Source organism: Nicotiana attenuata, chromosome 2, assembly GCF_001879085.1.
Source record: "Nicotiana attenuata strain UT chromosome 2, NIATTr2, whole genome shotgun sequence".
In the NCBI taxonomy this organism is placed as follows: domain Eukaryota; kingdom Viridiplantae; phylum Streptophyta; class Magnoliopsida; order Solanales; family Solanaceae; genus Nicotiana; species Nicotiana attenuata.
In genome coordinates, this window is record NC_031990.1 from 14,437,863 (window position 1) to 14,455,308 (window position 17,446).

Sequence of the window (17,446 nt, forward strand, 5' to 3'; positions counted from 1 at the left end):
TATTGCACAAAATAACTTAACAATATATACTATATTAAAAGCACGAAGGCCCTTAGCGAAATGTCGTTCGCCTTTTTTATCCTTTAAAGTTTGATTTAACACTAGACAAAATAGTCATTTTACTATTTTCCTAATATTCAAGCATAGATATTTAATTATTTTCCTAATATTTAGGACTTCAGTCAACTAAATTTAACATATTATATTCTTCCTTATTTAAACTATATAATATCACAAATTTGTAAAAGAAAAAAAAACTAACAATCAATTCGTCTTAGTTTTAGGAGTAGATTTCGTCTCTCTCAGCTAAATTTGTGACTTAATTTGTCATCATGATTCCAAATAATTGGATAGCGATGTTACGGTGAGTAATTCAATGATTTTATTATCTGAAGTCAAGTATATTTTTTAATATAATATTTGATAGTTGTGCATTTGCTAAGATTGATTAAATTTTGAGTCCATAATTAAGTTTGTATTATATAAAACTATAATATATTTTCATATTATATTTTAAATATCTTCTACTAAAACAATATATTTTTCTTCATAAGTTTTTTGTATAATATTTAAAAATTACAATCAACACTTAGAACAAATAACAGAGAAAATATCTATATCTAACAATATAAAAGAGAAAAAGAGAGAAAGATGACTGATATAATACTAATAGTCTTGCAAACAAAGATTAGAAACTAAAATATTCATTAATATCTTATCCTTAAAAATAGAATTCTTACTAGATAAAATTATAATTACGTAAACACTTAAAATTTGGGATGGACTAATATTAAGAATTTGAATCAACATAAATAAATAATTTTCTTTAATATTAAAAATAAATAATTAAGTATCTGAATTAACTAATTATCAAAAAATTCAAATTATTCTTTTCTAAATTCATCTTTTAAGTAAAATTATTTTTAAGTTAACACAACTCAGAATATATAAATTTGTTTATAACAGAATACTGTGGTGAAAGAAATAATTATATTTTGCAAAGTCCCTTATACTATGATATTGAGAGTTAAAATGATCAAAATACAATCTCGAAAGAATACATAAATGGGGTACACGCGCAAAGCACGAAAGGATACGTTCGTCTTTTTTACCTTTTAAAAATAGATTTCATATTGGACAAAATTATAATTTAATATTATTTTCCTAATATTTAGGACCTTAAAATCAATTAAATTTTAGTTATTAATTTTTTCCTTTTTTGAAACATTTTTATAGTCCTAATATTTAGGACTTAAAAATCGATTAAGATTTACTTTACATAAATTCTTTTCCTAATTAAAGTATGTAACATTAAAATTAGTAGTACCAAAATTAGAAAAAATTTAAGGCTAAACATTAACTACACGTAGAAGGAGTTCTTGGGCCAAAAGTTTTTGAAAATTAAGTATAACTTTTTTTTAATGTTTTTTCCCTAATATTCAGTATCTTGAGATCAACTAAAGTTTTATTTATTAAATTTATCCTCTTTATTTGAACTAAGGCCTTATATTTAGGATTTTGATATCAATTAAAACTTATTCAAAATCAATTAAACTTTTATCTTATACAAATTATTTATACCTATATCTATCCACATATTATATACTATATTAAAAACACGAACTCCCTTAGTGGGATGTTGTTCGCTTCTTTACACTTTAGAAAATGATGTCATATTGGATAAAAGTGTAATTATTTTTTTCTAATATTTAAGTGAAATACATTAAAAATTTGGTATTAAATATTTTCTTATTTGAACTATGTAGAAACTCCTAATATTTAAGTTATATAAATTTATTTCTTAAATTTCTAAACACTAAAAGTTACTATTCTAAACTACCATAAGCACATTAGAATGAGTAAGAAAATATCTTTAAATAAATGGAATGCTTACATTTAAAAATAATAATAGTTAATAGTAATAATATATAACATACTTTAATTTTTTTTATTTACATATTGTAATATATGGCCATATTAAATCACAAACCCAATTACAATATTTGACAAGTGAAGCATAGATAAGATACTTAGATTTATATATTTAAATTAGTAGTAAATTGTACTCTAATTTATAAGATCGTTTAAATTATAACTTTCTACATATTTTTTTAAAACTATGCTTATTTAAGTAATATAGGAAGTCAAACAATATTATTCATATGATTTTTTAAAATTTATTCCCATCGATAAGGATTCATGCGCAACGCGCGTACTCTAAAATTATCCCCTCTAGGCACGAAGACCCTTAACGAAATGTCGTTCACCTTTTTTGTCCTTTAAAATTAGAGTTCACACTGAACAAAATTGACATTTTATATTTTTACTAGGACTTTGAAATCAACTAAAATTTAAGCTATTAAATCTTTACTTATTTAAAATATATAAGAATTGCTAAAATTTAGGATCGTTAAATTTTTTACCTTATAAACAAAGATAGATATAGAAGTTATAGCCCTAGAAAAACTTTATTCTTTATAGACATCATAAAACCTAAAATTATCCTAAGAAACAAAAAAAAAGAAAAAGAAATTCAAGTTATGGTCGAACTAATTATTTGGAGTTTATAATGCTTTAATAGACATTCTAGAAAAACAATACTTCTAAAGGGTTTGATAAAACAATAATTCTTATTTATATGTCATAGGATTCAAAAAACAAAATCTTATGGAATGCTATAATAAAATGTCGTATCAAAATAGATATTTTTGCGGTCGAACATAGTAACAATATATAATTTAGTGACTGATATTAGGTTTTCTATCTTAGCCAAGAGTTTCTTAATTAATCATTTCTTATTATAATTATTCAATTTAACTATAATATCTTTTCATTATTAAGTTTTTTAAATATTTTAAGACCTTAAAAATTAACTATAATTTAATTCGTTTTTATTTGAACTATGTAGAGAGATTTAGCTTTCAGTACTTTAAATAAATTAAATTTTAATTAACTTATACAATTATTTCTTATTTGAAAGATATAACATAATTGCAATCCCTTTCATGTTACAATTAAATATTTAAAACTTGGGATGAGCTCATATTAAGAATTTGAATCGATAAAACATAAATTAGTTCCGTTAATGTTAAGGTCAAATAATTAAGTCTAAAAATTCAAATCAATTATTTGTCAAATTCGTCGTATAATTAAAATTATTTTTCAAGCTGACAAAACTCTTAGGATACCTAAATTTGTTTTTATAAGAATAGTATTGGCGGTGAAAGATAATCAGAAAAGTAGAAAAATTAACACGGAAAAGTTTATAGATAAGTCTTGTCAAGTAAAACTATATGCTATATTTTAAGGAGTATACTTTTTTTTTATTACAAACATATTATATTTAATAGTGCTAATACGATTTTCTAAAAAGTCATCTACTCACCGACTTAGTTACACGCGCAAAGCGCGTACCATAAGACTAGTAAGCTAAAACATAAAGGCAATTTGATTGGACAAAATATGGCTTTTAACGAACATAAGTGATTTAACTTAACAAAATCATTCAATGAAATTCATTAATATATTGAAAGCCTTTGTGCACCGTGACGAGATTTTGGGGTAATCTGATCCCACAAGTTTATATTCCCGGTACAAATATTAATTACTTTCCTTCTTTATTAGTCAATAATCACATAGCTGCCAGAAACTTAAAACAATGAATAACTTTAGTGTTTATTGCTAATTAAACTGTAATCCACACTCTTCATCATCTTTTTCTAATTTTAACATCAAATATCTGTTCAAACCAAGCAAATGTGCTTACAAGCTCCGAATAGCGAAATACAGAGATGAAATTGGTGGATGAAACCAATTAATTTGATGATCCATAAATGACGATTTGACATAATATAACTAGAGTTTATCCCATAAGTTATTATCCATCATGATATTTTGTCTATGAACAGAAACCTCACATATATCATTAAATCTTTGAATATATGTGAAGTTCTAATTTTAGCAATACGCACTTTCGTAACAGCAATACAGTTAGAGATATATAATTTCTTTTACGAAGATTATCAGTTCAAACAATCTAGGCTCATGACATGTAGACATAAACTTTAATTCATACCAGGATCTTGAACATGATAATCTTACATAAAATTGTTACAGAAAACACACCTGAATCGTAAGCCATTATTACGAAGCGGATGCGTTAGTTGGAATTGGTTTCTCGCCCCTTGCCCTAGCTTTCATTACCGCCGACTTTAGTGATGGAAGAGAGAATAAAAAAATACGGTAACCCTAGTGGGTGGGGAGAGGACCAATATATAGAGGTTCTCACTTAATCTGGTACGTCCATCAGGTAACCAAGCGGACAGATGAGATTTGCTCATCAATTAAATATTAATTACGGGACTTAAACCTATTGGGCGACTAATATACGTAGGAAAATCTTACAGGAAGTTGAAGCTTTTTGAAGGAATAAAGCATATGGGCGTGAATGGGTTGTTTGTCTATCGAAAACAAACCCTTCCAGGTAGGGGTAAGGCTGCGTTGTGGGAATTTACTTACTGGGCTTGTTGTTGTTATTGGGCGTGAATAAGTTGCTGAAGGCAATAATACAATTCTATGAGAATCGAGAGCATAGTCATCACTTGTAGGGGTGTTCGTCGGTCGGTATGGTACGGTATTTAGATATTTCGGTTCGGTATTCGGTTTCTTAAAATCCTATACCAATACCGTACCTAATTAAATTCGGTATGGTTTGATTTTTCTCCTTTCGGTTTCGGTTTATTCGGTTCGGTAACTTCGGTTTATTCAGTTTGAATACTAACTAGTGCATAGAGCCATAGACTCTAATATTCTTAATTAAAGTACTCAAAAATACAAAACTGAAAATGTTTGTTGACAAAAATTTTGTCCAAAACTAGCAAACATCGACCCAAATAAAGAAAATTGTACACAAAAGAATATTTGATCATTAGAAATGCCTTGTTACTTGTTTAGAGTTAATTGATGAACTTAGAGAATATAGAAAAGTTAAATTATAGATCTTTTATATTTATGTTATAATTAATAATATGTGTTTTGTGTAATATAATATATGTTTCGGTACGGTATTGGTATTTCGGTATTTTATTTTAAAATACCAAATACCATACCTAATACCAATTTTTTTAAAAACTTAAACCGAATACCAAAATACCGTATACCAAATACCAAAATTTTCGATTTCGACATGGGAAGTCGATATTTACCAAATTATGCACAGCCTAATCACTTGTGTAACTAGCTTGAACCTAGTGTGAAAAATATTCTCTTTGCTTATAAGAAAGATTTATATTTTTCATTTTTGGATTTCCATGTAGTTTGGTCAAAACATGGCAAGTTTTTGTTGGTGCCTGGTGGAAGTGCGAAAATTCTTTCCGCTTATCCTGGAAGTTCCAGTCAACCTCATACTTAGTTGACAATCGATAATATCCTTTCATATTCAATGTGGACAGTCATGCATCAACTCTAGCAAAGTTCTCAATTTTTTGTTGAACTAATCCAAACACAACCGTACTTTATATGTGGGGAAATTTTTTCTCTTGGTCTGCTAACTCCATAAAGGGCTGTGGGTTGGGATAGAGCCTCTAGCAATCCCCCGCTGGCCATCAGGGATCGAGTGGTAAGGCCATGATCCGTAGGGGAACAGTCATGGATAATGAAATTACGAGATCCTTCTAAATGAGCTAAGAGAATCTTATTTATTCTCTTTCTTTTTGTTAATTGAAGGAATAATTTGAAAATAAAAAAGCAATGAGCAAAGCGAAAAAACTCAAGTGATTTTCCATTGACTACTGTCGAGTCAAGGAAGATAACTGCATGACCTAGGGAATACAACTCCATAAAAACGAGAAAGCATGGGGATAGAAAGAATTACACGATTCCCTATCGTGATAGAAGCAACAATACGATAAGAATGCACTGGACTCTCCTCTTACTAGAAGAGTTGCGCCTAAGACTCTAAAACGAAGGGAGGTGGTCCCGAGCGTTGCCTAATGGCTATATAGCGTCAGCATTGTTTGCAAGTCACGTCAATGCAGGCGCAGCAGGGCGTCATGGTAGTGCTAGCTATGCTCGACTAAGCTATGCTCGACTAATAGGATGAGTCACATTTTATTTCTCTTCTTAGTTTCCAACGTAGGGCGATTAGTGCTTCCTCCTTCTCACTCTCCAACCATTTTCTGGCTACGAACGAGGTATAGCTTCCCATAATTTTAGGGAACTACCCCATTCCAACCATCAATCGATCTGAAAAGAGAAAGGGAGAGAGAGAACCCAATTTATCGACAAAGACAAATATTTACTCCATGGACTTGAGCTCCGTTATGAGTTAATGCATTTTGAAAGATCAAAACATGATTAAAAAATTTACTGTTCTTCATCTGCTAGTAGGGGAGCCAACAATCCAGTTCTATGATTTCCCATCTGGTTTTGGTTTTGGTGAATTCTGAGGAAACTGATAATGATGTGGAGAAGCATGAGAACCATTGGGAATTGAGAGACTTCTTGGAGGCAATTGTCCATTCCTTGAGAATGATCTCTGTGTTCTAAGGCCATCTTTGGTATTTAGGCTGAACCCAACTCGGTCCGCTTGCATGGTCTGAAAATAGTAGGATGAACTTGCCATGTCCTTGAGACTTGGTAATGGCTTTAAGGCTTCAACCACTTCACTCATCATAGGTCTGACTTTGGAATCCCGGCTAAGGCACCGAGCAGCCAACTGTGCAGCTTTTTGGGCGCCTTTAATAGAAAAATGACCTTCAAGTCTAGGATCTATCAAGCGGTAAAATCTCCTCCTTTCACCTAGTTGTGGCCGCGCCCATTCAACAAGGTTGTGTTCACCGTTGGGCCGGTTCTTGTCCATTGATCTCCTACCTGTTATCATTTCAAGCAGAACTACACCAAAACTGTACACGTCACTCTTTGACGTCAGATGTCCTGCAACAAGAGCGGTCCACACGCTTCAATCAGTAGTAGGAACCAATCAGCCAGCTAATGCAAGTTTAGCCAAAGATGTCAAAAATTTATAAGATTTTTCAACTCGGGTACATGTTTTGGACCAGTAAAAGAAGTCTTACTTTCTCGGGGAAAGGCGACCAGTATAAAAAGTGTTTTTTCTTTCTTTGTTTTTTTAGTTGTGGAAAGGTGACCAGTATAAAAAGCTTTAGCAGCATTTGATGACGTTGACTTGGCCATTCGAGTCGAATGTGCATTAACATTGTAACTTGTAAGAAAAGAGAACTACCAAGGCTCAGTCTTACCTGTCATCACATACTCCGGGGCTGCATAACCATATGTCCCCATGACACGCGTAGAAACGTGAGTTTTGTCACCCTCTGGACCATCTTTGGCAAGTCCAAAATCAGAAAGTTTGGCATTGTAATCCTGATAAAACATGTAATTAGAACAATGATGATGACTGGAGAGACCAATTTTAACAATGTGTCTGAACATACCGCATCCAGCAGAATGTTGGATGTTTTGAAATCACGGTATATCACTGGTCTTTCTGCTTCCTCGTGAAGAAAAGCAAGACCTTTTGCCGCACCAAGAGCTATCTTCATGCGGATAGACCATGGAAGGGGCAGGGACCCTAAAGATAAATGCATCATCAGCACTAAGTACGCAAGAGAACACAAGAAGTTTTACTTCAATAGTACTCATAAGAACATACCATTTGCTCTAGCAATTCACAAGTCTAAATGCACCATTACTTATAAAAATGTCAGGCTTCAATTCTGAATAAGAGGAAAAGTGAAAAAATAAAAGTCATCACCTTTTGGTTATACCAAAAAGCATGATCAACACAGAAACCGGTGTAAGGTTATTTTTTTGTAGGGCAAACCGCTGCACGAAGTATTCCGCATTAACGCAGGGTCCGGGGAAGGGCTGCACCCCAATGAGGGTGATATTTGCAGCCTATCCTGAAGCATCACTGATTCCACGGCTCGAACCCGTGACCTATAGGTCACACAGAGACAAGACAACCTTACCGTTGCTCCAAGACTCCTCTTCAAGGTTATTTTTTTGTATGAAATCATTTTTTTTCTTTCCCATGAAAGGCAACCTCCCCTAATTTCCCTTTCTTCCAACCAACTCAGTTAAAAGGACCATTACCAACTGCTGAAGCATAGAGAATTAAGAAAATGCTTGTGCATGACTCTCTCAGCAGAAAGGTATATAGCCTACTATTGCCAATTGACGATCAAGGATTTTTGGCAATAGCAGTGCAATGGAAGCAAGCAAGTTAACTGACCAGTTCCCATTGAACAAATACCAACAAGTTTCTAAGAGAAAATGACGCCAAGAATAGATGCCGCATTTAGTGGGGCACGAGGCTTCTCGAGTAGGTTTTTCTAAGAGTTCTAGGCTAACTCGATCCAAAAATAAGGTTACTCAATCCTATTATCTCTATAATCTTTTTATTAAAATGTTTTTGATGTGCTTCCAATTGGGATGCTTAAATTGACTATTCCTCCCTCATATAAAACCTAAAGTCAAAGAATATAATATGATTTTTCTGAACAACACTCATTATTTCCGGCTCTAGCTGCCATACCCCTTTCTTTTCACCTCCAATCCTAGCCACCACCTCATTTATCACCATCAGCCACTACCTATATCAGATACCCAGTCTTTACCTTTATTCATCAGCATTCTTGAATCACAGAAGTTTCCGACAACAAGTGTCCTAGTACAAAAGAGAGAAGAAGATCATGTCAGCAGGAATGATGTCGATTTGACTTTGACAGGTATTGTTGTTTTAAGTAGTTTCCTTGCTGATACCAATGAGAATCAGTCATTCAATCTTGTCATTATAATCTTTATCATCGACTGAGTTCTTTGGCCACTTCATTTATTTTGGTTAACTGGAAATAAAAGTCCTAGTGCAGCAAGCATTGAGTGTGGCAAAGAACCGTGGTGGCTAAGATCAAGCTTGAGACAAGTATTACAATCTCCAAGCAAGAAGAACTCAAGTCAGAACTTGTAGGCTCGGTTGAGCCAAAATTCGAGCTTAAAGTTGGTATTTCAAGTCATTTAGCAGAAAAAAAAAGGCTGGAACTTCAAGCTAACGTAACCAAGAATGGTCTATGGCAACAATTCCACTTGTTCACTAGAGCATAGTTACCTCAATGCACCATACAAATGATTGAAAGTTTCTTTCCTGATGACAAACACCATCACTTTAAATTAATCCAGGAGCCTAACTCAGTGACGTCGAGGACATGATCGAATCTCCAAGTGGATGATCGTACTACCTTGAATTAGTAAACACTAAATATATTTCCCTAATCAAGAGAATGTAACTATGAAGAAGCTTCTCTCAACCCTGCCAGGAAGCAGGAAATTAGCAGCTAATAAATAAGTCATAGTGACTGTATGACTGGAAGTTGGTACAAAATAATTTAGACAGGAAAAATCCTCAGCAGATATTTTAAACAAAAACTTGTTAAGAACTTGTTTCTTTAGCCATTTCGGGTCACTGATTAAATTCACGCAGTAGTGATTTTTTAGGCATTAGTAGGAGTATAGCTGTAGTGGATCACGAAAGTGGTTATATGACAATCAGACAACTAATATTTTGGCAGTGGAGCTGGAAATTGTTTTGATAAGCAGTAGGGTGCAAATTGGTGGCCGTAAAGACACAAGTTGTTTTTACCCTGGTAGTGTGAAATGCATTTCCCTATAAAAGATTGTTTCCATGATTATTCAGGTAACCAAACATTAGAAAATAGGAAATATAATTCATGACTCATGAGAGAGATTCTACGTCCTAGAGGCCCATGTTAGCTTTTGTTTTAAATATAAAGACAGCCCCATGTTACCCTTTATGACATTCAAATTTTCAAGCTCGTGTGCATTCTACCATAGAAAATAAGATCTATTTTAGAAGGAGACATCACTTACTCATATATTATCATCATAGAAAGTTGAACATCATCAATAGAACTCAAGTTATATTACCAAAAAGTTTGAGAAGACACGTATCTCTTACTCATCCAAGTACTAACATTACCACTTGACTAAAGCGAGTAATGTTGACAAGGAGACCAGTTATATGCATGGAATTAACATTTGTATTTTAACTTAACCAAGAATGTATCACAAGAATATCTCAATGTGATAAATGAAAGATGATTTTCACAACAGATCTTTAGTAACATTATCGGATATATTAAAGAAATAATTATGTAAAGCATATTAGAGAAGGGTCAATTACGTACTTCTGAAAAGATGATTTTCCAAGCTTCCTCGTGGCATAAATTCATAAACTAATAGCCTCTGATCATCTTCAATACAGTAGCCAATTAGGTTAACTAAATTTTGATGAATGAGATCGCTAAGATAATTTACTTCGGCCTGCAAAATTAGAATTTAACAATATAAACTAAAACAAAAATAAATAAATAAAACAAAAAAGGACAAGGAAATTTATGAAAATATTTAGAAATCAAATCAAGAGAGAAGCTGACCAGCCATTCTTTATGACCCTGAAGCCCATCATGATTTAGAGTTTTCACAGCAACAGTAAGCCCTGTCCCGGGTTTGACAGGTGCTGTCCCATTCTCTTCAATCCACCCCTTGAAGACACAGCCAAAACCCCCTTCACCGAGAAGGGATTCTGGTCTGAAGTTTCTCGTGGCCAACTTCAAATCATTAAACGTGAACTTTCGAAGCCGAGAAGAAACTCTAAGTTCTTCTTCATGTTTAGAGGTAGAGGAGTTACTTTCCGCACTACTTGTGGTCGTTGATGAGATAACCGGAGCAACGGGCTGGTCTTTGCTTGTATCGTTTTTGGATTTATTTTCTGCTAATAATGAGTGCAAGAACTTAGCAACATTGGCATTAACAAAAAGGGTTCATTCACCAACTAATTAGTACCTTGCAGCGTTCCACAAAATTCTAAAGAGGGTCGCATAGTTTCTCTTTCAATTATAATAGGTGAATTCTATGTTTAATGCTCAACTTAACCTTCTAAACACACAAAACGGAGAATAACAAACAAAAGAAATGACAAAGCGAGGAAAAAAGCTACTCAAACCAGCAATTCGCAGAAACACCAACATCTACACTCTACCATTAAACCAGGAGGAATGCAACATACTAACAACCGATTTTCTAAGGGTTAAACAGGAAACAATATTCAAGGAATTCAGAAAATGGGGTGCATAAATCAAATCATAATTCATAACTAGGCATGCAGCTTCTTCAGAATGAATGAAATAATTACCACAGTTAGTGCTGATGCTACTGATGGAGCTGTCAACTTTAGATTTTGAGGAAATACAGCCACCAATAAACCTCAACTTAATCCAGCAACCACTATCCTCTTTCTCCTTCTTCTTCTTCTTCCCCTTTGATTCACAAGACTCCACCTTTATACCATCACCATCTAATCCCATATTCCAAAATCCCTAAACTCAAACTCAGGTTTCATCAAACCAACCCCAACCCTATCCCCACCCCCTACCCCCAACCCCACAAATAGGCCCAAAAATTTGTCACCTGTCTCCTAACATATCATCTTATAATCTCTAGAGACCTCCAATAATCAACCAAGAACTGAACCCCAGTTCCCTAAATCACCCAAAAATGACAAAATGGAAAATTTTGAACCGAATTCTTGGATGACCCAGATGGGCAAAAGGGGTCATAAATATTCTCCCATCTTTGTCAGAGCCAAATCCAAAAACCCAGAAATATAGTATAGCTGAGAGAGCCTTCAAAATAGGTCACTTTAATTCAGATCATATTCCCCTACTTGTTGACCTTTAAAGCAGAAGAGAACTAATTTGCAACAATAACTGTGCAAACAAAGTTGCTATCAAATTATTCCACTTCCAAAAGTGACCCAACATATGTCTGCTCCCTAACCATAATCAATTATTTTACTACAAAAATCTCAAATGCTGACCAGTTCTTGCCTCCTTAATGAAAGAAAGAATTAAATAAGTTCTCAAATATTTAAATGTGGAATGTATGCTCGAATGTTGAATTTTTTTTGTCTAATAAAATACTCAATATATGTGATAGAAATTTTTTATTAGGTAGTTTAAAAAATTAATAGAGAACTATTTTATATTTAAAAATAATTGAATTCACATAAATATTACCATATATTTAAAACTACAAGTATTTGAAATATTTATTTTCGTATACTCTTTACTGAATAAATTATGTCGCATAAATTTTTGTTCTAAAATAAAGTAAGAACAGTATAATGAAAACTAAAGCAAAAGAAAAAGAGAAAATATAAACAAACAGTGAATTATCGCCGCTCTTATCTTTTTGTAATGTAAATCGAATCGAAGACTGGAAAAGCAAATCGAGAGCTGCCTGGAGAATGCGGTCAAGGTAACTTATCTTTGAATTATGAAATTCTTTTCCTTCACTCAATAGTATAAAATGATTTCCATTCTAATATTTTTTATTAACTTTATAGCTTCCATTTTTGTCGCTTACATTTGTCATTATTTTTGTATTGTTAACAACTTTTATTTCTATAAAAAAGATTTCTTATTTGGTTCTCATAAAGAGTGAAAAATTATAGTATTCATTCTACTATTACCCTTGTTCATTGTGGGACCTTACTTTTTACACGCAACCAAAATACAGAAAACTTTACCCAATTTTCATGCTAAATATTTTCTGTTAAAGATATATTTTTGTAGCAGTATTTTTCTTTATACCGAACATTGAAAAAAGAGAGATGGCAGTATTGGAAATGAAATTTATACATATGAAGGGACTTTGTAAACGTGAGTAGGTGTGGCAAAATTCAGAGGCGGATCCGAAATTTTAAGTTTATGGGTTTCTATAAAAATCTTAAGTTAATATACAATAGTAATTGGATTAACGGATTAGGTTACTATTAACCTCGAAAATACGAGTAACAATTAAATTTAATTTGTGATTTTAAAGATACGTGATTTAGTTCAATACTAACTAATAATCAAGAAATATGAAGTAGAAATGAAAGGTAGAAGTGAATCAAACCAGTGTTGCTTAGCAGCAGTGACCTCGAGACGGCGACCTCGAGGTGGCTTAGGGCAGTAAGAACAGTTAAATAGGAAAATCAAAGTAAGAACAATTAAGCTAGGGCACAATTCTGATGAACAGCAGGCAAAAAGTAGAGAGTATATTCTTTTCTCTGTAAAAGATGGTCTTACAAATGATCAAGGTCCCCTTTATATAATGGGAAAACCCTAAATAAGGAATATTTCCATTTACAGTAGGGAATATTCTTGATATAGCTGTCTAAACACCTAGTACGGAATTGTATAATCTTATTCCGTGATTTGTGCCATGACTTTGGGGATGTGGCTGGAATCTAGCTCGTTCTGGTACAAATCCATAAAGGTACTATTTCAGGGTTGAACATACCCGACCTCGGTCTACATCGTGCTTCGCCTTCGAACTCGGGTCTGGTTCTTCGAGCTCGAAACCTGACCTTACCCGGACTCAGACTTCTAACGACCTCTCAAGTATATATAGATCGAAGGCATTCGATCTCGACCGTATACAAATAGTCCCCGCGTTTCTTAGAGTAAGATGATAAGAAACATTTTTTATCCTCGTTTTCTCGAAGTCTTTAGTGATGATGTCATTTCTGTGATGCGGGCGCTTGAAGTGAAAGAAACGTCCCGTCAGTCAACTTCCCCAAAACATTGAATGTACGCTAGTATTGGTCGGCCACTAGCGCCGCCAAACCGTCGTTCTCTAATCTTCATCTCTCTTTTTCTCTGAGTAAAGAACTTTACTCTCTCTTTATACCTTCCCTATCTTCATCTCTTTCTCTAATCACCCATTTCCATCGCCTCTTTAAGCACCGGAAAACGCCAAGCTCTTGTAGAAAACACCATATCCTTGTGCAGCCCGTATTCTTTAGCTTACAGTCATGGCTAAAACTTCCAAAACGGTCCCTAAAAAGGATAAAGCGTCATCTTCTTCTACTTCCCGGCCGGCCAAACCGGTGGTGCCGCCAACTCTTGAGGAAATCACCCCTGGCCCTTGTATAATCAAGAAGGACTTTAGTATTGAAAATCCCCCCGACGTCCAAGGCCGGTGTGAGCACGCATCTCGATATATTAGCTTGATATCAAAGAAGCTCATCAAGGATGTGAGGAAGGACTGTGGCTGGGGAGATGAGGTCGTGATTCAGATCCCGAGCCCCGAGGAAAGCATTACTACCCACGTGGAAGGGTTTCTAAGTGTTTACACTTATCCCTTCACACTGGGTCCCCTCAATCCGGTTGTGATTGACTTCTGCAAAACATACGAAGTCACCCTCGATCAGATTCACCCTTCTTTTTGGCATATCGTGATCATGTTGCGCTTTTTTTCCGAAAAGGCTGAGGGGTTAGAATTCACCCTCAGCCACCTGATCCGATTGTATCAGCCCCAGCTGTTTCGAGGGCTCATCAAGTTGCAACGTCGAACAACGAAAGCCATCTTTGCCAGTATTGAGGAGACCAGAGATCGAGGTTGGATGAGCCGGTTCGTCAGAGTAAGGACTTCGGATGTTATCCCCGGGGATAAAATGTTGTTCCCGGAGAGATGGAATTTTAATCGTAAGTGGGTTCCTTTCCCCGATATCTATTCATGTTCTGTTTCTTCATCTCATAATACCTTTAGCCTTCTTTTGGCAGCCACTGCCTGGGCGCCTCTCGCGATGCCAGACCTCGAGGATTGGGTCCGAAAGTTAGCTGCCTCCTCTTCCTACGATGAGCGCAAGTAGCGTGAATTAGCGAAGGGCCAGTGGGAGGCCAAGAACCATGGTAAGTGCTTTCCCGAGTTTCAAATATTTTTCATATACTGGTGGTGTCAATTTACTCATGTTTACTTGTGCAGGCCTTGGGGATACATCTGAGATGAGGCCGGCTCCGCCCGGGGAGAAGACCAAGCCTTCGATTCTAAAATCGGAGAAGGACAATAAAAGGAACAAGGTTTCGAAGCCCGAAGACCCTCTGGATAAAAAAAAACCCCTACTCGGAGGCTGCGGAAGAGGTTTGCTCAAGCGGGAGCGGATTCGGCCCCTTGTTCCCCGGGTGACGAAGAAAATGACGACGAAGAGTCGGAGCTGGTGCCTCGTGCCAGGAAACCCATCGAGGTCGCCAAACCCTCCTTCCCAAAGACCTCATCTTGTGGTGAGGGAACTCCAAAAAAAGAGACGGGCAAGGCCCCCGTGTCCCCGGAGGTTGAGATTGTGCCTCTATCTTCAACAACTATACCGGAGGAGGCAAATGCTGAGACTCCCGAAGCTAATGAGAACGCCCGAGTGAAGAGCTTGGGGCCGCGACAACAGGTCACTCCCTTTCTTTGCCAACTTATTCCGAGGGGGCAATCAAGGAAGCAAATGCTCTGCGTATGCCTGATCCGAGCAAGGTCCTCGAGGAAGATCCCTTTCAGGGTTGCTACGTGGGATTGAGGATGCCAATGACCTTGACGATGCATCCACCATCTTCGAAGAGGCTCAACATCTCCTCTCCCGGATAAGTACTTACTTTCATCATTGTAATTTTGTCTTCTCTTTCTTTTGACTTATATATCTCCATTCCATGTATAGGCCATCGGAAAGTTTAGAACTGAGCTAAGCCAATGTGAGACCGAGCTCAAGAAAGTTTTGGGCGAAGAGAAGGCCCTAAGGCTCCTCTGTAGCCAAAAGGAAGAGGAGCTTAAGGAACTCTGGACTGCATTGGCCAAAGCTCAAAAAAGCAAGTCCGAGCTAGATAAGCAGGTAACTATGATTTTGATAGAGCACGGCCTTCTTGGCCCTACTTCGGAGGCTAACACTTTGATATCCCAGTTGCAGCAAAAGCTAGAGATGATTGGGCAGCTCCGGAGTGAGGTTGACCAAGTTAAAGCTGATTGTCGTCAGTGGAAGAAGAACATGGATCAACTTGATGCCGATAAAGAAGCTGTTGCGGCCCAACTGGCCTCGGTTGAAACCCAGCTCTGAGGCATTGAAGCGAAGGGTCTGGCTCAGGCTAAGAAGATCGGGGATTTGGAGGCTGAGCTCGCTAGAGCCCGGGCCGAAACTGTACAGGCCAAGGCTGAAGTTGTACAGGCTAAGGCTGAAGCTGAGAAGATGAAGGCTGCGGCAGATAAATCCATTGCCATGTACTTAAGGAATGCTGCGGCCGTTCAAGATGAGTTGAGGGAGGCCTCCTACTGGGGAAAGCGGAGTAATTATTTGGCCAAGTGCCAAGCCCGGAGGGAGACTTTCAAAGAAATCCATGCCCGGGGGTTCAATCTTGCCTAGGAGATAGCTGAGGCAAAGGCGCGGGAAACCGATGCCGGGTTTCTTATCTCCTCTGATGATGAGGACGTAACGAGTGGCTCCGAGAACAGGGAAAGTGAAGAAGATGTTCCCGAGGGAGAGGAGGCTCCCGAAGATAGAGCTGCTGAAGGTGCAGTTTCTGAAGATGACGCTTCCGGGGTGTGACCCCGAAAATAGATTAGGTTTTCATTTTCTTTTCTGTGCAAGGGCCCTTCGAGGGCGTTGTAAATATGTTTTGTAAAATACCCCCCATGAATATAAAGTATCTTTTTGCACTATCCTTAACGTGTGTTGAATTTATTTTGTTCTCATTTGCGGAAGACTTCGATAATTCAAACAATCAGTCCGAGTATTGATTTAGACTTAGAACATAATAAACCCTTAGGTTTTTATTGATCAATATAATACCCATTAGGGTTTTCTTCATCCTTGTGTCAAGCTTAAATCAATTCGATATGAGCTCGGAATAATGGGACTCTTGAGTCCGAGTTAAGTGAGAGCGAGGTCTTGAACTTTATGTGGTTTGGCCCTTAAGCTCTTTTAAGTTGTCCCTTAGGCTTTTGAGGTTGGCCCTTAGGCTCTTTAGGTTGGCCTTAGGCTCTTTAGGTTGGGCCGATTCGGCCTTTAAGGTGGATATACCTTTTCCCTCTTTTCGGCTAAAAGACTTAGTAAAAATTTTGTATGCCTTAGCATGTGTTTTTTGTACCCTTTTGGGTTTTTCGGAGGTTCGACGTATCGGAACCTTATTAGTAATTTGTTCGTGCAAACATAATTGAATACCTCTTGAGGTATTTCCGAAAGCCGACGTTATCGAAGCCCTTGGATTATTCGAGGGCTGAGCTTATCGAGGCACTCAGATTTTTCGGGAGGCTAAATTTATCGAAGCCCTTTATACTTTGCTTTTGCTGAGGGTAGCCTGATTTAACCGGTCTTTACAAAGTGTTTGAAGGCCTTTAATTTATAGCGTAAGTCGGACGTCTCCGAGCCGTATTATTTTGGCTGTAGCCTTTATATGACCGTAGTCTTTAGTATGGCCATAGCCTTCGGGTATGTCTCTTGGACTTGTTTCCCGATAACTTTCCGAACTTGTTTGAAAAGTTAGTCCCCGAGTATATTGGCCTTGGCCTTTATTTCGAGGGGGTGCCCCTTTGAGGTCTTATAAGTCTAAGT

General features: G+C 36.2%; 1 protein-coding gene across 2 annotated transcripts; it reads right to left on the reverse strand.

The window, feature by feature from the left end:
* Positions 6,274–12,319, reverse strand: LOC109244553 (probable receptor-like protein kinase At5g15080). Of its 2 annotated transcripts, none has more exons than XM_019411667.1 (6): positions 11,228–12,319; positions 10,470–10,807; positions 10,221–10,356; positions 7,452–7,588; positions 7,257–7,380; positions 6,274–6,933 (listed from the first exon to the last, which is right to left on the reverse strand). In XM_019411667.1, the coding sequence occupies exons 1-6, from the start codon at positions 11,397–11,399 to the stop codon at positions 6,407–6,409; spliced, it is 1,434 nt and encodes a 477-aa protein (XP_019267212.1). In that variant the 5' UTR covers positions 11,400–12,319; the 3' UTR covers positions 6,274–6,406. The 2 variants fall into 2 exon arrangements, with proteins under 2 accessions (XP_019267212.1, XP_019267216.1); XM_019411671.1 differs by having other exon boundaries at positions 10,470–10,804; positions 11,228–12,079.